Source organism: Falco biarmicus, chromosome 7 (assembly GCF_023638135.1).
Source record: "Falco biarmicus isolate bFalBia1 chromosome 7, bFalBia1.pri, whole genome shotgun sequence".
Classification (NCBI taxonomy): Eukaryota; Metazoa; Chordata; class Aves; order Falconiformes; family Falconidae; genus Falco; species Falco biarmicus.
The window spans coordinates 53,033,604-53,055,477 of NC_079294.1; the positions used below are offsets into that span (position 1 = coordinate 53,033,604).

The 21,874-nt window shown below is 41.3% G+C and overlaps 1 protein-coding gene across 4 annotated transcripts; it reads right to left on the reverse strand.

Moving 5' to 3' along the window:
- Positions 1-922: 922 nt before the first annotated feature.
- FAN1 (FANCD2 and FANCI associated nuclease 1) lies at positions 923-21,684 on the reverse strand. 4 transcript variants are annotated; one of them, XM_056346220.1, is made up of 14 exons: positions 21,401-21,681; positions 19,660-21,073; positions 16,221-16,361; positions 15,014-15,209; positions 12,428-12,661; positions 11,789-11,920; positions 10,552-10,660; positions 9,696-9,815; positions 7,215-7,379; positions 6,057-6,225; positions 5,279-5,382; positions 2,534-2,728; positions 2,023-2,151; positions 923-1,173 (listed from the first exon to the last, which is right to left on the reverse strand). In XM_056346220.1, exons 2-14 carry the CDS (start codon positions 20,945-20,947, stop codon positions 1,036-1,038), a joined length of 3,120 nt encoding a protein of 1,039 aa, XP_056202195.1. In that variant the 5' UTR covers positions 20,948-21,073; positions 21,401-21,681; the 3' UTR covers positions 923-1,035. The 4 variants fall into 4 exon arrangements, with proteins under 4 accessions (XP_056202195.1, XP_056202196.1, XP_056202197.1 ...); XM_056346221.1 differs by having other exon boundaries at positions 21,173-21,681; XM_056346222.1 differs by lacking the exon at positions 9,696-9,815 and having other exon boundaries at positions 21,401-21,682.
- Positions 21,685-21,874: the final 190 nt, after the last annotated feature.

Below are 21,874 nucleotides of genomic sequence, written 5' to 3' on the forward strand. Positions count from 1 at the left end.
CTTCAGGCGCTTTTCTTTCACCTCCTCTTAACAAAAAACCCAGGGGGGTGGGGGTGGATTCCAAGAAAAGCAGGGACACTGCTGGATGTAGAAAGGTGATTGATATAAAAGATGTGCAAATGATCTTGATTCCTCCCTGCGTTCTGTTACAGCGCCTGCTGTTTGTACAGTCAGCAGAATTTCTGCTAATTTAGTATGAGAATGAAGAGTCCAGAGAACAGCTGTTGGTTGGGTGTTAAAATAGAGGCAAACCCACAGGATTCTGGTGTCTAACAGAGAACTCGTCTTTTGGTTCCATTTCAGTTGACTGCCTTGTTTCTGAATGACAAAACACATCCACGTCTGTGAGTGACACACTGCAAATGAGCACAGTGCCCTGGTCAGGTACTGCAAATACTTCCCTTTCGTACGGCTAGCACAGATACTCACAACAGAAGGAGCTGTTAAATACATTATCCTTTCAAACACTGCAGCACATTTTAAAAAAAAAAAACAGTTTTATGCCTTAATCTATGCTGTCATTGCCCAGCTGTGAAAAACTGGACTGGGTAATGTGAACCGCCATGGTCCGGACAGTTCTGGAGGGGGGTGGAACTTGTACCTTGCAGGGAAATGTGCACAACATCAGGAGCTCGGGCTGCACAGGCAACACAGAGATGATGAGGGCTTGATGTGCCACGGGTTTTATTGCAGAGGATGTTCTCAGCTGGTTCCAGCGTTGACTGCAGCTGTTTCTCTTTACTGGGCAAAACCCCTGGCTTTCCTTTCCTAGCATAAGTTACGAGCTGTGTACAGAAGAGAAAGGCTTTGTTCTTTTGAACACCCAGTGACATACAGTAAATCATACTGACAGTTTTCTCAAACTGGTTTTTAGAATGCTTCGTGCTAAAAATAACTACAGTAATGTTCCAAGAAACCAGAATTTTAGAAGAAACTACTTTTAATAAGCAACAGCCAGCAGTATGTGTGTGTTGTGCCAGTTCCTTTACAAACACCCAAGTCAGTTACCCACCCACATGGGCAAGACCTCTGCTGTCAGCTGAGACGTTTACTCTTGCCTCCGACGGCTTGCACGTGACAGACTTCTACTGCAGCACCCAGCTTCTTCAGTTCACTCAGCCAGATGATCTGCTTGTGGGACAGGCGATCGTTGGGACCTTTCACTTCCACCAGCTACAAAGAAATACCGGTGATTAGTCGTGTGCCTCTGGAGGATTTGAAAGATCATCAGCTCCCACAGACTTAATATAAATAATCCTTCATGGCTGTTATTTGCAACAAAAGTAATACAGATTTAGCACAACAGAAGGCCTGGTGGGTGCTAAATTATTAACCCATGTTCCAAAGTTTTAACTACAAGACAATTAAATTTTTTATAGTAAATACCTCCCAAAACACAGAGGCACTGGTGAATGAAGGCACCACATACTCCCAAATAAATCATTTGCCACCTCACCTATTCCAGCTGATACTGACAGCAATTTAGTCACATGTTCTAGACACTTCTGCCATTCAGCTGTTTTATAAATACCTAAGAAGTTGCTGCAGCAACTGAGAGATGTCCCACAGACTTCTAGCACCTATTCCACTACCGTGCAAGACACAAATCGCGATTGTTTACCGCATTTTTGTAATGGAGACGTACATAGTTGTTGTAGTCTCATACAGTCAAGTTTTTGTGTAAGTGGTGACACTGGCACCCCTTGCTAACAACAGGCGGGATGCATCTGACTGACTGGTAACAGTTGCTTTACAGTAATTTTAATCAAAAACCTATTCTACAACAATACCTGACCACCTCTTGCTGTTTCTTATTATACCCATTAGAGGTACAGCAAAAATGGGGTGAAACAGCAGATAAAACAGTCACTCGCTACTTGCCATAGCTGCTGGGCAGATGAGCAGCACGTTTAACATCGGCACAACCGGAAAATACGGTTTGTATGGGCTCACAACTGGAAAGTTTTAAACCTGAGCGTAAGATCAGCCGAGCACTGAGTATGCCATCATCTCCCACTATACCTTGAAGTGATCAGTGTGAGTACGCCACACAACCAGGTCAGGAAGGCCCCCTCTGCAATGGCGTAGATCTTTGGAAAGTTGCCTAAAAACCCCGCTCAGAAACATTCCTCCAAGGCAAGAGACAAGGCTCTGTAAGAGAAGTTTAAGAGAAGTTTTGGTGGTTGGCGCTTTTTTTTTCATTTCCTGTACAGCCATTTCCTGACTCTTGCAAGAATATTCTATGGCCCGTCTCAGCTTTTTGATTAGTTATATAGAAGAAGAAACTTCAGTAGGTGTTGCCCATCTACTGCCATTTCCCCGTGGTGTTCCCAACTACTGCTGCAGGAAAAGTGGTATCAGCAAAGAGCAACAGCACTCGGGGTGGGGAGAGCTGTGCTGAAGTCCCTGCTCAGCTCGTCCCTCCCACCACTCGCCCGTGGCTCAGATGGCCCAGAGCCTCGATACACGTGTGAGCACGAGTCACCGGCCAGCCGTGCCAGCGTGACCGGCCCGCTCGGCACAACAGTCTTACCTGCACTTGCTGGAGGGAAATAAAACGCCCCCAGCTAACTAGTGCTGCTGCTCTTCCCTCCTGGGCGGTCCAGATGTCAGCCACCAGCTCCACCAGTGTCTCTGAGGAAGCTGTACGAAGCTGCTGGAGTCTGGCCTCAATGACATCCCGCCTGTTCTCGTAGAAGCTGTCGGTGTATAAATCCAGGGGGAACGTCTGCACAAAAAGGTGAACACAGCTCTGTGGAGCTGCCGGCAAAACGGCGATTCCAAGAACGACGACATCCTCCATCGTATTTCTCTTACCTCAACTATAAACACTCAACCACTGGGTCAATTTGACTTGAACGTGATCACCACATAAACCTTTATTAAATGGGGAAAGATTTGTATCTATTTATCACCCCATGCCAGTGCCACAAATGCTGGCCATTTCTTAGCCGGTGCTCTGTTGGTTTTTAACCCCTTGATAGCAGTTTCCTTTAACAGACAAGAAAGAGCTATCTGCTCCAGCTCTCCGAGCAGCAGCATTCTAGTTGGGATTTGGAATCATCCATATCAAGGCTGCTCAGCTACAGTGAGCAGCGTGAGGTGGGAAGAACGAAGCAGTGACAGAACTGGGAGTATCACTCAAGCCCCCTGAAAGCGGAGCGCCTTCTGCACGCTGAACACCTGAGTGTATAAAGTCACTGCAGCAAATACTTTCGAGCACAGCTGAAAAAGCTATCAAGTAGTAGCTGAGCGCCATTCTAGCTTTTCAAAATCAAGTGCTGAGTGCTTAGAGAAATAGCACATTTCAGCCCTACACAAACTGCTGCCACAGCTAATCCCACAAAAATACAGCCTAGGACTGACTGAGATTCAGGCGCAAGCTTTCAGCTCTTCCTTCTTCATGCTTATGCTCCCAATAGCTTTGTTCTGCATTAAAAAGTGAAATCTAGGTTTTAAAAAAAAATAATTTGCAAATGAGCTGTAAATACTGGGCTTGATAAACAAGTTTTTTGGTTTGGTTTTTTTTTTTTTTCTTAAGTAGGCATAATCATGTAAGCTTCTATAAAAGGAAATCCTTCAGAAAGGCAAGTTCTACATTAAATGTTAGTTTGCACTGACAAAGAATATCTGCTTTTAACACTTGCCATGCATACAATTACAGCATCTTAGAAGAACAGCAGACATTCTACGAGAAGAGTTATTTGCATGGATTCCATTTACCAGTATTTGTGTGGCCTTTGGAGCGACAGCAGTGCCCTGCCTGTCCTGCCTATGAGCCTGCAAGTGCCTTCATGTCCAGCCTCACAGTTCCAAAGCAAGGAGGAGAGCCACAGCTCAGTTCTTTCTGCAAACAGTATTCAACCCTGAATTTACTTGCTCAGGTGAATACAAGAATCAAGTAGAAAACGCCATTTCAAAGAACAGCCATTACTCCATAGCAAGTAAATCTTTTCACCATTGAGTAGCTCTCCCAGGATGTGACCAAGAAGATACTTATAATCAAGTGCTTGTGGCTTAACAAATGATTTCAAGACATGACAGTATACATGCTCATAATCTATGTCAACATAAAATAAAAATACAGGTTATACTTCAGATCAGTGGAACAGAGAGCGACTCATGTATTCATAGTTTTGAGTTTAGTCCCATTGGCCTGATAAAATAATTGCACTGATTGACGCTTTAGATTTTTTACCACCTTTGCTTACAGGACCATGTAAGGATGGCCTTGAAGGAATGTGTCCCTCTCTGCCAATTAAAAAGAGATATTTGTAGTGTCACTACTCAGAGAGACAGCCATCTCCAAACCATGAGCTGGTTTTTGACTCAGCCACAAGGATTTCTGCTTCGTACTGGTGAAGAAAAATAAACAAAAGGGGGGGCGGTCAGGGAGACAAGAATAACCTGCATGTTTCACCTCTAAAATAAGAAGAAACTTCTAAGATACGTCATACTGATATAGAACGGTAATTTCTTACAGTACAAATAAATGCAGTGGAAGAGGAGGACAGCACTGGCCGGTCTACCTCTTGGGCAGGGTTCCAATTAGAAGCAATGGGTTAAGGTGGAAGAAAGATGACAATTGAGTGGCCTTCTGTAGTTCTACAACATTTGAGGTGGCTTTTTATGGTTTTCTTAGCAAATGTCATTAAGTGATCAAGTTTTCTAATTGCAATTATTGAAACTGTTTCTAGCTGTAATGTGTAGGATGTAAAGCATTTAGCTAAAAGCCACAAGTTGACCTGGAATCATTAATGTAGGGTGTGGCAAGGAGCTGTTATTTGCTTCTTTGACAAAAAGGAAGGATGATACCAAGAGCATAAACATCTCGGGGTGGTGTGGGTGAGGGTGTTAACAAACCCAGTTTAAAAATGTGACTTCCCTTTAAAGGCCACTGAAAAGAAAACTTTTTTATTTTTTTAAAGGAATGCATCATCTTCAAAAGAGATGAACAGTGCTATGGTGTAGCAGTATTCTTCCCCCAAGTGTAATAGAAACTTGCCCAGGCAGTTCAGATATGGGACATAAGCATTTAGCCAGCTGAATCGCACCTTTTCGGACAGCCAATCCAGACTTACATAGCAATTAGCTCCCGAGGAGCTCTTCAGTAACAAGCCCAATATAACAAATAATAAAACCAAGCAAACATCAAGATCTGTCTGGAAAGTCCCTTGGAATAAAATGTTAATCTAAACCTGAATAAGATGCTTTACACTGTTACAGAGTCTACTGCAACGGGTAAAGAAATTCACTGAAGAAAGACTTTCAAAGCTACCTGATAGGCGTTTCTGAAGACGTCAGGTATGTCGTCCATGAAAATGATATCCCACATTAAAATGCCGTACAGCGTAATGAATGTTGAGCCTTCCCCATGAATACCTAAAGGGCAACATTTCATAAAAACGGAAACATTAATTTCTACAGCTATCTCATGTGAAGAGGTACTAAATCATCATGACCCAAAACATAAACACGTTATGTCCAGGTTTATACACAGCTGAAGCCAATATACACTGACATTACAGCGTTGGGTTCTAAATGCAGTTCATCCCTTCCACAACGTGCTAATGCTTTCTGCTTCCAGGCTGCTGCCCTTCACTTACGGCCCAAGGTCAAATTACTACACCCTGGCCCCACCAAGGTCTACTGTTCGAACTTTCACCATTTTTAATACACAAGGGTTTTTTTATTTTTACACTAGAAAAGCAATATATTAGTAACAAAATGTTTTTATATATATATATATGCTTTGTATTATATATACGTGCGCATACACATATATATATGGAGCTATACATATATTATATATGTATATCTAGATGTGCTGCAAAAAGCAATCACTCAACACCAGCAGACCAATGGCCAGGCAGTGTATTAAAAATGTAATATGTTAATAACAAAATGTTTCTATATATACAAACATTTTCTATTACATTTACCGGTCTAATGAAATTAGCTAAAACTGGTCTATTAACCATACTGGTTAGTAAATTGGTTCTTTCTTCCACAGTTACTTTACTGTACAAAAAAAAAAAAAAAAAAAAGTTTGTTACCCTGATCAAAACCATTCTGCCTGTAATGGGTTAACGCCAGCTCCTCAACTGAGCACATGACTGTGGATACACCAAAGTCTTCACCTCCTTCTTCATCACCAATATCCTCCATTAGAAACACAGATTTTCCCATTCCCGTCTGAGGACACAGCTTTCCTTTGATTGTAACCTGAACATATTAAAAGAACTAGTTAACTTTCCAGCATCACATTTAAAAAGCTTTAGCCTAGGTACCTGAACGGCTCCTAAAACACACATTCCTCCTCTTCAGTTTTCTTAAAATCAGAACTAGGCTTATTTCCAAAAATGAACGGTGTAGCATTTAGCTTGCCATTCCCTTGAAATTACTCTGTTTAGCTTTTATAAACTGGCAAATTTTTCAAGAAAAAAAAAAGTCTAGCAAAAATGCTGGGCAACTGGGAATGTAGTCTCTCTATTTGCTGGACCAGGAAGAACACAGATGGCTGAGGAGACTGATTGGGGACTGAGAAAAGGGCTGTAGGGGGGTATGTGGTGACCAGGCTGAGAGAGAAAGTGAGAAAGTGAGCCTCTGCTCTGACTTTGCCCAGATACAATAATCTTCACAATAGCAGGGAAAAGAGGAGTTAAAAAAAATCCATTCCAATACGATGCAAGTGCATCACATTGCATATTTGCATAGCACATATTTACAGTGCATAAATCCCAAAGTTTACTAATAAAACCTTGCATTTTTTGAAGATTAATTTCACACTGATAACATGCTAAGGTTACTACTACTTTTTCTTACACACGGAATGCTCAGGCTGAAGACACCAGGGGCGATGCACTGAATTCATCAGACTCTGCAGACTCCTTTCGGTCTGACAGTTGCTGGTAAATAGTGGAGTTTAGAGCTTATCAGATTTGTAACACGTTCGGTAAAGAAATGCGAATTAAATCAGCATACAGCTTACTAACTCAGCTAAGAAGCTGATCATTTATTAAGTAAGGAGGCATAGTTGTTTGCAGAGGCTTTTGTTTTAGAAACACATCTGCATTTATTTTCCTGCGGCCCAAATAAGTCAGAGGCTCATCGATAGCACATAACAACAGTCTCCCAGATTATTATTTCTTTTCAGAAGAAAAACAGACCTCATGAGTTGTTATTTCTCAGAAACCACCAGCAACTTTACTCACATGTGTCACATCCTCCACAGTTATGACAGGCAGATCATGGAACAGGCACCTGAACTGCTTGCAGCTTGGCGAGTCTCTGATTCGTAGGGCCCGCTGGTAGAGAGAGAGACGATGCCCAGTACGTACAAACGGGTCTGCCAGCCCACGTCTGATGCAGTCAATGGCCTAGCAAAGAGCAACGTAACAGGCACCGATTTACAAAGACCTAAACATATCTGTCTGTTCTTACTAAGCCCAAAAGACCAATGGATTTAAGGAGAACAAAAACGTGAATGTAAAAACCAGCCTATAAGACAGGGCCACCTTTCTTACTTGTACATACTTTAGTTCTAAACTGGCATGTAATATTTTGCACTGGTACGCTTCTGGATTCAAATTTGCACCAGTACAGTAAAAAGAAATTACTCTCCATTTGTATTGATCAATATGAGATTAAGGAAATGTAAATTCTACATAAGTGACCAGAAACAAGAGTTGGTTCTAAGCTAAATCAGTTCAATATTTTTAACCCAGTTTCTTAACAGCACGTAATACAGAAACAGGGAGCAGATCAGTTGCACAAGGATGTACATACAGAACAACTTCTAGATCAATGCACTACTGCAGTGAAGAACATCGAGGGTTAAACATGGACTCCAAAAATTAATTCAAATCATGCTTCTGACATACTCCCTGCAGCTTGAGGAAGGCACTTTGTCCTAATTTATAAATAAGGAACGGAGACAAAATCTTCCTTTGCACAACTTCTAATTCCAAATCTGGAAAAAGCTTGCTATGGGGGTATAAGATGCAGAAGAGACAACTGCAGATGCTTGACAGCCTATGGTATTCTTTCCTTTTAACAGGCTTAAAGAATTAAAAAGCAACATAAAATACAAACATTTTAATCCCAATTCTCAATAGACTTAGTAAGGCAAGAAGGAAGCAGCACCAAGGGGGGGGTGGGGGAAGTAATTCTCTGCTTATTTTAAATAACTCTACAACTGCTACTGTTCTGGACTTAAAACATTTTTTTATCTCTATTTTTTAATGCCAAATTAGTCAGGTATCTTATGTGTGTTTAATTAGATAGATCCTCCTTCTCTTTTAGTTAGAAGTTGATCTGCAGTCTGCCCATACTTCACTGTGACCTGAACAGTCCTAGAGTTTCATTTTCAATCATTGACAATATTTATCCTTCGTATGTAACAGAGAGGGAAAACAGATGTAAACCAGCAGCTGATAGAACTACCACCTGCTGTTTCTGGCACAGAAAATTCATGGAACTGCAACGGAGCTCCAAAACGAGTTAGACAGTAGCTACCTTGTGGCTCTTGAAGAGCAAGTCTGTGGTGCTGGCTCACAAGGAATTCAAAGGCACAACCTGTCCTGCCGCTGACCGTTTCCTCTGATTTCTTCATATTCTGCTGCAGAACTGTTTCCAGAGGTTCCAGAAAGTTCTACAGAGAGTTAGAATAATCCTTGCCCACAATCCTTGCCATTCCCATATGGTTATTTTTCCTCTCAGTCGGCTACATGCCAGCTAATCACTTAGGAAACTCAAAGATCGCTCACCACACACACAGTGTTTCTAAAAGCCTGAGCCGTTAAGACTTGAGACTGGCAATTTTACCCACTGCACAAATAACGAGTTTTGCTTGTACCAGTAGGGTGTGTTTGTGGCCTACTGGAAGGGAAGAGAGCACAGGGCAAAGTTTCAGCACAAGCTAAGATTACCTCAAAACCTCTTCTGCCCTCCTCTGCCTTCCTAAGAGAATTAAACAGATGAGGATGAGCATAGCCTGTAATACATGCTATCTAAAACCACTCATGTTATTTTTTACCAGTCTAAGGATGGTCAGACACAGTTTCTCCTGCAGGACCATGGAAATAGTTTAAATTTGCTGTTAAAGACTCATAACCCTGCCAGAGCTGTATCTAGTAACAGATTGGAAACAGCAGTCTACTGCTTGACTCCTTACAGTAGAAACACACCAAAACTGGTCCAGATACAGAAGACAACCTTTTCCTCACTGGGAACAGTTAGCCAAGGACTTAATTCTCTTAATTTTTTGTTTGAAAACATTAAAAAACTCCTCCTGATCACGTCTGTTTCTTTTCATTTCCGATATGGCCTCATCATGACTCAGATTCAGAAGCAGAAGTGTTTACTGCAAGAAATTTCCTTGCTTATCACACATTAGGCAAATTTATAAGGCAGAACAGCAAGGAAGCTGATGCCTGATAACCCCCATACGCCATGCCAAATGGTGGTGCTCTATACAACAGAAAAAAGCAGCCCAACCAGGGATGAGGGTACACTCAGTATTCAATTTCTTAGGAGAAACTGGCTGCATGACCTTCAGATTCCTACCAATACCTGCAATTTTAGGAGAGCCTACAAAGCTGTTCTTCTCATATGAAATATTAAAAAAAAAAAATAATGTTTTCAGACAACAACTGCAGTGTTTCCAGCTTTACAGCATGCAGTTGTGAAGATACCTTCTTAGTGTTCTTCAAGTGCTGATGTAAATTCAGAGCTAGGCGGTCCCACCACCGGCCTCTGCTGTCACTACAATACACATCCTGAGACAGGAGAGCCTGCAGCTCCTGCACTGCTTCCTGTGAAAACAGGGTTGTATCTTTATTAATTGAGTCAGAAAAGCAAGTTGAAGTTTCATTATATAACGAGCTTGTCACTTTCCCTTCTACTTACTGGGTACTATAAATCTGTGTCTGCACAATTCAAACTCCATTTTTACTCCAGCACCCAATATATCCAGGTGCATGGGTGTATCTTAAAAACTCTAGAATAGAGAGACTTTTACGTAAACTTAAAGGTTAGCTGCCAAAAACACAGTATTTCTGTCCTTTCGGTATTTCTTACTGTATATGAACAAGACCTGAATATTACTTGCTGCCTTTTTTCAAAGGCAGTCTTTTTCAGAATAATCTCTTTGCTTTAACATGTAAACCAGAGGCCTTTGGAAACATCAGCTCCCAGGGTGAAGAGGTAGGGATTTCATAGAAGACTCTTCTTCCAAGATTGTCTTATTTAAAAACGATAACCAAATCTTAAAAGGCACAGATATCTTTCAATAATGAAACAACAATGTCTCAGCCACAGTCTTATGGTATATTACATACGATAAACCTCCAAAGCATAAGCAGAAAACAAAACGATGTAAAGCTTTCTAAAGCAGCAAGAAAAAAGGCTCTTTTTCCTTCAGAGTGACTTGTTAAGAGAACTGTAGCAAGTCCTGGCAAACATTATCACCATTTCCCAGCCACATCAGAAGTGTAAATTGATGTACAAGGGTACATGAAACACACACTCCTCTTCACCGCACCACTTTACCTTGTACATATGAAGTCTCTGCAAAATTTCAACACCTTGAGAAAGGATTCTTGTATAAACCCAGCCAACTGTGAAACGTCGCAGATACTCAGGTAAAACTCTGTGATAGCTGAAAGATAAGATCATCTCAAGAGCAGCTCAAGTTAACGATGGCAATTTAAATTCTTAAAATTCATTTACTAAGAATAATTATACCTAAAGCATTTACAAAAATTAAATGCATTATATATAAAAATTGAACTGCAATGAGTATCCTAGCTGCAAAGTCAAGAACCCAAAATTAAGAAAACAGTTTAGTTTAGATAGCAGGTGCAAGCTGTACTTGCACAGCCTATTTCGGCTGCAATAGCAGTGAAATTATTAGTTAATAAGTTTTACATCAGATGCAAACCAATAATTGACTATATCACGTTTTGTTACTGCCAACTTGTTCTTTTAAGTCAGAAGGTAAACTTTAGAAATAGCTGAACAAACGGAAAAGGCTGTAACAGGCATTTCCTGCCATAACAGATGACTAACACCTTTTAGGTAGGCACCTCTATGTTTCAAGACAAAATCATTTAAAGTCTCATCAAAATCGAAACAGGTTTTTCTACCGTCTTCAGTGTGAAATGGAACAGACCTCCAAATGACCCTCTATGAGTATTATTTAATTCAGTTGCCATGAATATAATACCAAACATAAGGCTTTAATTTTTGGTATAACATTAAGCCAGAAAAAATAAACAATTGAAAGAAAACCTGACGAAGGACACTTCAAAACCAATACAAGTTATCTCAGTTCTCCCATCTTCAGTAATGTTTCCTGAACAACACCCACTTGGAAGTTTGAAGAGATGAATGACCCAGTATGCTTTCCCATAACATTTGCAACATCCTTTTGTTCACAGCAAATTTTAAATTCTGTTTATTGCCATTTGTCTAAAAGCTATAAAAAACCAAAGTGTGACAAGAGAAAAATAAGGCTCTTGTTCTCCTGTATTGGCACATAGAACAGAGATGTTTTAGTGCTTTATCCATGCCTACCAATTCATTCCCAAGGTTTTATAAAAAGGCCTTTTCACACAATCACTTAAAAGCTAAAAAAAAACAACCAAAGAGTTCAAAGCACTAAAGCTTCTAAATTTATCAGGCTTAAATAATATCACTAGTCAACAAGCCTCTCTCAAAAGAAAAAGTACCAAAAGTAAGATAATACACTTCACAGATTCATATGGGCTAGTTTCCAGTTTACTACCTCAAAGATGGGTGATTTTTCAGTCCATTCCAGGTTTCTTTAGCATACATATATAGATTATTAGCTTCTTCCCAGTTCCCATTTACCATTGCAGTGGCTACATCATTTGACAGATGAGCAGCAGTTGCATACCTAAGGGAAAAAAAACACAGTTACGGTATTAGGCTCAAAAAGCATTTATAGTTAAAAGAAATCAATTCCTCCATAAGATACCTTTTAAAAACTCCTCTCCAGTCTCCAAAGACACTGAATCATGGCACTAACTTTATTCTTGATCGTGTAGGATCAGCAGAGTTTATAGTAGCAGTGTACATTATGTTTAAAATCACTTATAAACCAGAGAAAGTATTTTTTATTTTGTTCAGAGTCCATTCTGATAACCATCACAGCAAATAAAGAAACAACTTTCACCAGCAGATGATCATGAAGCAAATAAATATGCTATTTCGGTTCAAAATGCAAGCCACTGTGAATTACAAATCCTACCTGGATACAAAAATGCATTTAAAATCATTGCAGAAGTGCTCTTCTACCTATTTACATCTGGAGTTCTACACAATGAATGCTTATTTGCCTACACAAGTGCTGCAGTTAAGCTTTTCTAGAAATAGATTTCCAAACTGCCAAAGCTCCCCCTACCTGATAAGATCTTCTCTGTCCTGGAAGACCTGTGTTTTCCTATTTACAGTGTAACTGGGGAATACCATACGCCCCATGTTTACCATAAGGACTGTGGAGAGCTGGCCTTGACCAGCACTACCAGCTTCTTCATCCTCCACTGACTCAGGCAGTGAAAATAGCAGCAGAATTCGGGAAAAGACAGCCCGAGGGCCTTTACAGACCCTGACAGATTTTCCAGCCAGGTCCTTCACCCTGGAAGGACAAATAAAATTATTGTAAGAAATGGGTTTTACCATCACTTACACAAATTCAAATATACTGAATAAAGTATGAGAATAATTTTGGTTTCAAGACAATTAATTGGTAAACTTCTTTTTCCTTGCAAGAAGCAGCTTGAGAAACTATATAGCACATGTAATCTCCAGTGAAAAGCCAAAGAAATGCATTAACTAATAAAAAGTTTAAGGGCCGAACTTCAAGCAGAACAGCATTGGAACTAACTGCCCCTTGGGTGCAGCCACTTTGCTGCAATGCCAGGCAGTACCAACAAGATGCAGTTTGCTGCCAGGGCGATGTCTACAGCCCACAGTCTGAGACCCCTTGTTTTAGGGTATCTCCATCAGCACACCTTCATCCAGCCTCTTCCTACAAGATTTTCTGTTAATGGTCCACAAAACAACACAGATTTAAACCAGGATTTTCTCTGATCTCATGGGGTAACTAGTACTTCAACTGTCAACTACAGCAAAAAGCATTAGGTTCCCAAAGTTGATCTGGCCGAGAAAGTAACTATCAGCTTCTTTTCTTGGAGTAGGGAGTAAGCCAGTGCCAAGGCCTTTTTTAGAATGTAATTAATTTTCCCAGGTTCCCTTCCATTTCCTGAAGACACTTTTTTCTATCCTTCCTACAGTTTAAGCCAATATTCTGAAAACAATTTTGTTTCTGCTAGAGGTATTTATACAAATTATGCATCATGCATCATCATGCCACTCAAATATCTAGTATCAAAGAGAAAAAATGAAATCTCAAGTGATACAAAGTATTTTCGTACTGAAGTTTTCTACACCTGGATTAGAATGAGGAAAAAACAACCAGAACTCCTTAAATTAAAACGCCCTTACTTATCACAAAGTCCCAACATCCTCTAACACAAGACAATCACGGCTGTGGCTGTGATCACTTCATCTGTTTCCCTGCAGACCAAATGAAGTGCAATGCTACTGGCGACAATGACACCAGTGTGAAATACTATTTTTAACAGAATGAGAACCACTAGAGCTCCTGTTGTATTTTGAAGACAACAAAGACCCAATAAAACTACTTTAAAGAAGCTAAGCATACTATGTAAACCTCCCAGCTGCGAAGCTCTGCAAGCCCAGCACCAACCTAGCATTAGGTCTCTCTCTTGGTGTAAGAAAATAAGATCTTACTGGTTCATGTAATAAGAATAATTCTTCACAGAGGGATGATTTTAAAGTTCTTCCAATATTAGACCCCTGTTAACACAAGGAATTTTGTGGAGAATCACGTGATAGGTTTTGGGGTGAGTATTTGTCCAATAAACTATGCTAAACTTGACAAAGCTTCATATCTCTCTCATTTGAGAAAGAATACCACAGGAAAGACAAATTGTGTTATTGAAGCAAATGCAGTACATACTGATACCTGTCAGCTTTCTACCCAACCTGCATTTTGGACAGAAAGTATTCTGCAGTTACTGAGTTCAGACCCTAACTCTCTAGCCTATCAGACAAACTCGCTGCTAGACAAGCAACCTTTCTTTATGTGCATTATTATTCAAACAGTTACTTTTTGGTATTAGTTACTAAGAGAGAAAACTGCCTAAGAAAGCTTATGAACTCCAGAACTGACCTGTGCCCTAGCACCAGTAACCTCACTATTATGTTGGTTCATACTCCTAGACTTTTTGTGGATGTTTTAGTTACAGATCCAGCTCTAAACACCAAGAATGGCAATGTTGTGCCCACTGCTGTTAGGGCAGAATGACGCCTTAAACCTGAACCTGGACCCCAGAAGACCTGGAAGTCAAGGGCATCTGATATACACAGCTGTGATAGCCAGAGAGAAAAAATTCACAGGAAAGAACAAACACTCTGTCAGGCAAATAATCTTTTCCCTTTTAAAATATTGCCGGAAAGGAGGGTCTAGCTGAAGCATAAAGTCAATCACCAAAAAAAAAAAAAAAAAAAAAAAAAAAAAGAGTATCATTCCCATCTAATTCTACTAAAAGAGCACACCCAGCAAATGAACATCAGTTAGTTGCTTTAATAGGCAGTGACTTTCCCTGTGTCTTCCTAGATGTTTTTATGCACTGGTTTTGCTTTAAATAATTCAGAAATGTTTCTCTGTGTAACTGAGTAACTTTGGAGACAGATAATCATGCCCACAGCTGAAAAGCATGACACAGTTTAAAAGTCTAATAGTTACCATTCTGTTTGACCCACCATGAATCAAAATTTAATGCTGCCCTTTTTTTATCCACAAATTTACTAAATGCTTTCCTCTCTTCAAAAGGCATCTAGATTGGGTCCTCTGAAGCATAATTTCCATTTGCCTGCACAATTTAACTATAAACAGAGTTACCTTGTTAAAATCACTGTCCCAATACCAGCCTGATTCCTGCTGAAGACTGAACGTTGTTTTGCCAACCTCAGAAAATCATCCACAAGCTGCTGCTTCTGACCATTTGGGTTTGGCAAGTGAAAGATCTTTGCTAATGTTTTTAGCTCAGGGGCTGAAAGCAAATCCAACCCTTCACACAGGTCTTCCAGTTCAGATTCTAGAAATAAAATGATCCACATATATTCATTATGTGCTATACCTATACAATCAAGCAACAACTCAAAGTATAGTACATCCCTATAACCTAGCACTAATCTAATGATTCACACATGTTATTACCAGGGCTAACTGGCTCAGCTTGGAATTCATTTCCTTCACAGGCCCGGTTTGAAGGAATGGAATTATCAGAAAAAAAAAATCCCTTTGCAACTGCAAAACAAAAGCAAATATAAAGAAATTCCACCAAGTTACAAAAAAAAAAAAATAAAATAATGTTGTTCAGCAAAACTCGTCTTCCTGGTGATTAAAACTTTGCCCAATGCCAAAAAAAAGTGCTGCCAGGGAGCAGCAATAGCTGAGCTGCCTGACAAGCAGGAATGAGCCAGGAGTCAAGGGTGCCCACAGCACTGGCAGTGTCCTCAACAGCTATGGTGCAGTCCCACCATAAATGAACAGAACGGGCAGAGCAAAAGTCCTGATAACAGATTCCACTGGCACCCCCAGAAATGACACGATGAAGAATCAGGCCCAGGACCGACCCGAGAGACACGCCGGACGTAAGAGTAGAGACAAGACTACAATTAATGTCTGAGACGGCCACAGACAAGACTGGAAACAAACACCTGCAGCACCAGTGGAAAGGCCAGCTAGCCGGGGACGGACAAGGCCAGGGACATGGTGCGTGCAGGGCAGCGCTGCAGGATATTAAGCAGAGCTCCTGGACCAAACTGCACAGCTCAGGGTCCGAGATGGGGCTGGTGAGGGCAAGTAAGGCTTATTGTTGCACCTATAGCTCTGACACTTATTTAGCTCTCCCTATTACCCAATTTGCACTAACTGCTTTTATTATTAATGTAACACAACACAACTCATCCACCCAAAATGTTCATTTTGCTCCTCTAACTCTCTTCTCAAGGCACAGACAAGCATGTAGTGCGTTAAACTCTACTATGCCACAGCTGCAGGTTTTAATTGAAATATTTTTCACATTTATTAATGCTGACCATACCTGTTTGCAGAAACCTGGCTTCAGCCAGTTCTTCAATTATTGGTGACAAATCCGTACTTATCTCTCCATACTCTATTTTGTTCACCTTTAACCAGTTCAGCTTGCGTTGAAAAAGTCTCACATACAACTTCTGCCCACCAACTGCAAATTTTATTTAAAGCAGGGAAGGATAAAAAGAAAATTAAATTCTAAAACAGAGTACTATGCATAATCACTACCTTACCCAGAAAAAAATTACTGTGATGCAGGTATCTTCTAAAATACATTTTAAATTTGCCCATGTTCTATGAGTGGACTTGGTAAAATACCAGAACGTAACTTTCTAAGTAATTAATGCTCATTAGAATTAGAAGTTTTGTAGGTAGAAAATTATTACAATGTATTTTGTAGGTAATGAACATTTCTAAAATGCATTTTGGACATGCTTACCCTGTAAGAAATAATCTGTTTTCTAGGAAAAGACAACTTCAGTTTTCAAACTCCTTATACTGTGATGTTAAATAGATCTTTTTGCTTTCTTTAACACTCATTTAATAACCAACTATTTGACATCGGGGAACAAAAGAAGCTGTAGTCTGACAAAATAATTTCATAATCACAGAATACTTCTACCTGTAATAGTCTTCAAATTCTTATTTTTCCAAAGATAAGCTTAATTTTACTAATTTATCTACTGAAAACAAGGGGGGAAAAACCTCCTACAGATCTGATTTTTATCAGGGAAGTGCTCTCTTACAGTACCTTTAAAAAATACTTTCAAAATACTAACAACGCTGAAACACAACAAAATAGCTTATTAAATCTTAGCTGAAAATAGTCTAGCTATTGTCACTACATTCAGCACTCTTTCAAATACTTAATTAACTTCTCATTAACTTCTAATTTTTTTTATTCCTGCCCGCTACTGCTTAACAGAAACTGATCTTTAATAAAACCAGACGCTGCAACACGACCCTACGGCCTGGAGTGCGCCCCTATGCTATGCAAGCCCACCCCAGCCCACCCAGGACTCGTGGCTTGTGCTCAGGGTCAGCTCTGCTGCGGCGCAGCCGTCCAAGCCGAGCTCAGGCTGCTGGAAGAGCTGCTCAAAGCTCCGTCAGGGCCACCCCGACTGCCCAGGAGCTGTACCTCAGCCCAGTGCGGAGCCCCCCAGTCCTGCCCCAGCTCAGCTGCAGCATGCCAGCACCCAGCCAGGCACCTCGCTGCCTCGGCTTCACCTCGCACCTGCCTCGGCACTGCGGGCTTGGGCGAAGGGCTGCCACCAGCGGCACACGGCTGGCTGCAGTGCTGGCAATGCGTCCGCTCTGCTTCTCCTCTTGGGCCAGCGTGGGTTTGTGCCCCTTGCAGGTGGGGAGACAAGGTGGCCCCTGCCCGCCCTGCTGTCCCCTTCAGCTCCTGGCTCATCTTCCCGTGCAGAGTAGTCGGCTTTTGCAGCTCCCTGACAAATACAGTCATATGTTATGATCTTATCTTACTTACAATATTCTCATAACTTAAATTACTATTATTTAACTTTTAAAATGTTTGATGTTACTGCATACTTGTAATTATTACAATACAACCTGCAAGATCTTAACTGCTACCACCGCAGAAATACCTGTCTAGAGCCCTACTGCCACCTCTGGAGTTTCTTCACCTTTTTAGCAACCATTTCTATAGCTGGTTTGAGTAAACTGAGTTTTCTACTAGGGCAAATTAAGAATGTTCATCCAGTCCTTTCAAGCTGCTAAACTTTGGAAGATCTCAGGTGAAAAAAGACATTTCTGAGATTGTTCCACCACAGTTGGAGTACTTTCTAGAGAAACAGATACGCACCGCCTTGACTTTTATTTTATGGAACAGAAACTACATATCCAGGTGGCATTTCTTTCTAAAAACCTCAAGCCAGCACTTCTCCATGTTTGTCGCTCAGGATCCTGTGTTAACAACCTTGTGATGTCATATATACTAACCCAACCTCATTCTGTTATCCTCCATGCCTACTGAAAGCCTCCTATTGGCCTTGGAAAACTTTACATTATTGCTAATCTCAAGTCATGACCCCAATACTCTCTTTTATGATGTCCTGTGGTGTCAATCCACAGTATCATTTGGAACTTCACAGAAACAGAAATTAAGGGACTAAGTGCTCTAAATGGCTAGAACAGCTTTCCTCCACTTTGCAACGGGGAAACAGTCTAAAGGCTGTTGTACACTAGTGAAGAAAAAATTAATCTACAGTGAGGAAAGACCAAAATACACAACAGGTTCATATAGGGACATACAATTCTTCAATGTGACAAACTTTACAGCCTGCTAATTAAGGCAAACTCAATGAACACAAAATATTAGTAAGTGCAGCCTGCTTCTGATTGCTTTTTTTTATTATTTTTACCAGCAGGTGTGTATGCAGCTGTCACTTTTGTATGTTCAGCTCAGATGCATGAGCATAGCTCACAGGCGCATGTATCTAAACCCACCTTGTCAGGCAGCTGTGTAACAGCACGGTAGCTTAGAACAATATAAATGGTTATGCCCGCAGTACTCTGAGATACAACTTCTAGTGGAAGTTGTTAGAAGCTTATTTCTATTCTTATGCTCCTAGTGTGCTGCTCAAGTGCTGGTAAAACTACTCTCCATTACAGTTTAAGACAAATATAAACACATGTAAAAATCTGGAGGGTCAATTTTAACTTGCATCACTTCTGCCATGCTTTTACTGTAAAACTCGTATAGGATCCAGACAACATGTCTGCTTTGAATCTTGTCTAAATATGGAGGGCTTACATCTCTGACATTCTGGCTCCTGAAATTAGTGAGAGTTAAAAGTACTAGCAACCTACAAGAAAATGACTGTTAATTAGTAACTATCATTCTAAACATTGGATAATAATCATAGGGATAACCATGGATTCACATGAAGCATGGAAGTCATCTGTAAATGTACTGAACCAAAGCTCACAAATGCCACTTGAGAACTATTTTTTTTTCAAGGTCTGTGTATTCACCACAGGCCTCTTCATAATGCCACTATGTAGAATTCCCATACCTATTAATCATCAAAAGCTTTGTGTTAACTGATACTCTTATTCTGCACTATTAGTTTCCTTCCTTGGAAACACGTTTAATGCAGCAGCAAGTTGACTTAAGAGTCTAAACCCCAGTATTAACAGTGAATTAAAAAAAAAAGTATAAAAAGCCACCCACCAGAAATATACATAACCCTTCTCTCCTTATTTCTTACAAGTCTCCAATATTTACCATTACCTCGCATTAAAGCAACATTAGGAAAGTTTCCCTATAAGAAGCCACTAGGGACACATCTCCTGAGAAGGAGATTCTTCCCTTAAGGAATTTATCAAGTTAAACTGCCCATTGGTATAGCACTCTTCAACAAAAGTATGTAACAGTTCTCTCTACAGGAGGTAATGTGAAAATACATTTTTTTAAAAAAAGATACCTGATAATTTGCAGAACTTGGTTATAATGTTCATATCTTGCTCGTTGAAAAGTCTGACATCATCTTCGTTCTCCAAGACTGCTCGTAGAACCACTAAAAAATTCTGGAGGTAATATGGGTGACCAGGAGAGCTGGGCACAGAGCAAACATTATTTATTTTGTCTAAAATGTCCCCAATGGAATTTTGAAATTCTTTTTGTACAGTTTCTGACAAAGTATGATTTATTTCATCCTCAGTGTCTTCATGAACTTCCACAGGAAGCACCTGCACATCACCCTTGCCAAAGCGATTTTGTGTACCGCAGCTCGCTTGTGCCTTGGAATAGAGACTAACCTGAGCGTGAGGCTGAGTCCTGACTTCCAAACTACTGGTCATCTCTGCTGAAGTAGAAATAGCTAGATCAGTTTCAAATTTATCGGGACCTTCAGATCCATGTTCTGTTTCAGTGCTCCTTGTACCAACTGGTAACCTTTTGCCCTTAACGTTATCAGCCGGTAAGGATACCTGAACACTATCCGCAAGGTCTTCTCCACCACATTTGTTTACTATTTCTTGAAATTCAGGCTCCTCCTTTGAAAAATTTTGTTCTTGGCACTCTCCCCGAGCAAGCTGATTTTCTTTCTGAGAACTATGTCCAGCATAGATCTCATCATCTTCATTCTGTGCTGCAGCACGTTTGCACATATAATTCACAGCTGGAGGTGAAGAATCGATCTCTCTATAGACAACCTGTTTTCCTCCCTGGATACGTCTTCTGGACAGTTTAGATGACAAGCTTCCCAAAGAGATTATTTTAACTGTTTGAGCCTGTGGTTCACTGTCAACACTACAAACTGAAGTATTATTGTTAAAATAAGGACTAATTTGTTGTGCTGCACTCCCTTCTGCTTTCAATGAACTGCTTTTGGAAGGGCTTGTTTCTTGATTCAAGAACTCTTTTGAAAAATGTATGCTGGAATTACTGTTTAAATTTTCAGCTGGGGAACTCTTACCCCTAGAGGGGTTCAGTGCTGATTCAATGACACCAGCCTCACCATGGTTTCTCTGACATGTTCCATCCATGTGCTCATTTATTTTGTATCTGGGCACCATTTGCCCGCACATGGGACAGATAATTTTGGCAGGGGGAACATTGTTAAAAAAGGAAGTAATAGAGGAGGACGCTGAAGGTATAGATGGTGTTCCTTTACCTTCCACTTTTTTTGCTGATCCTTTTTTTTTCTTATTTGTACTGAGTGACAAGCTTATGCGGGGTCTTTTAATTTCTGAAGACCTAGCTTCCGCCATGACAGAACTTCAGAGCATTTACATGGCACAGGCAACTTCATTCAGGCTGTATTATTTCCTTATTCTGGAGTACTTGAAAAAACTTTCCCTGGCTTTGCATTTTCCATCTGCAATCCTCCGACATGCCTTGAAGAAACAAAAAAACCCAGAGTGAATGAAATTTGATATTCTAAGGTGCCAAATGCAGTCAAGAGAAACAGTGAAGACAACAAAAAAAAAAACAACCTATAGTGGGCAAGTCAAGGAATCCTGGGCGGCTACGGCGCAGACCCCCTTCCCTCACAGCAGGCCGCAGCGGGCACAGGCCCTGCCATGCGGGGCGGCAGCGGCCTTCGCGGGAGCGCTTTAAAATCCGGAGCTACTATACGCTTTAACTACTTAAATGCCATGGTCACTTGCTGATGTAAGTGAAAATTTGCGCTACAATTCCATTGCTGCAATTCCGGCCTTTACCTCGTTCGCCACCGGCAGGCAGCACCGCTCGTGGTGCCGCCTCCCGGCCTCTGGCCGCGCCGCTCGGAGCGGGCCCCGCGCAGGCCGCCGGCGCCTCAGCTTCGAGCAGCCGCTCCTGCCGCCGCCCGGTGCCGCCCCCTCCCCGCGCCCACGCACCAGCGCCGCACCCGAGCGCCTCTCCGCCGCGGGCGGCCCGGGGCAGCGGCGGGGGAGCGGGGGCCACCGCGCCGGGAGGCGGGCGCTAGGGCCCTACGGCTGCCTGCCGCTCGGCCTCCCCGCCCCCAGGCCAGAGCAGCGCAGCGCCGAAGGCGCCGCGCAGACCTGGGGAGCCGAGCGCCGAGCCCGCGAACCGCGCTCCAATAGTTCATCCTTATTTACAACATCTTGCCCTCTTTACATTTAAAACTCCCTTCAACAACAACAACAAAGGGTGAAAAACAGTTGTGACCTTTCTAAAGAAAGGGGCAGCACCTT

Bases quoted from the DNA above. Each gene is read 5' to 3' on its own strand.
- FAN1 (XM_056346220.1), bottom strand. From the start codon at position 20,947: ATGGCGGAAGCTAGGTCTTCAGAAATTAAAAGACCCCGCATAAGCTTG. The intron at 6,226-7,214 runs GTGAGTAAAGTT...TAATATGTTCAG, and splicing joins CTGTGGAGGATGTGACACAT to GTTACAATCAAAGGAAAGCT. The intron at 1,174-2,022 runs GTATAGTGGGAG...ATTTCTTTGTAG, and splicing joins CTCACACTGATCACTTCAAG to CTGGTGGAAGTGAAAGGTCC.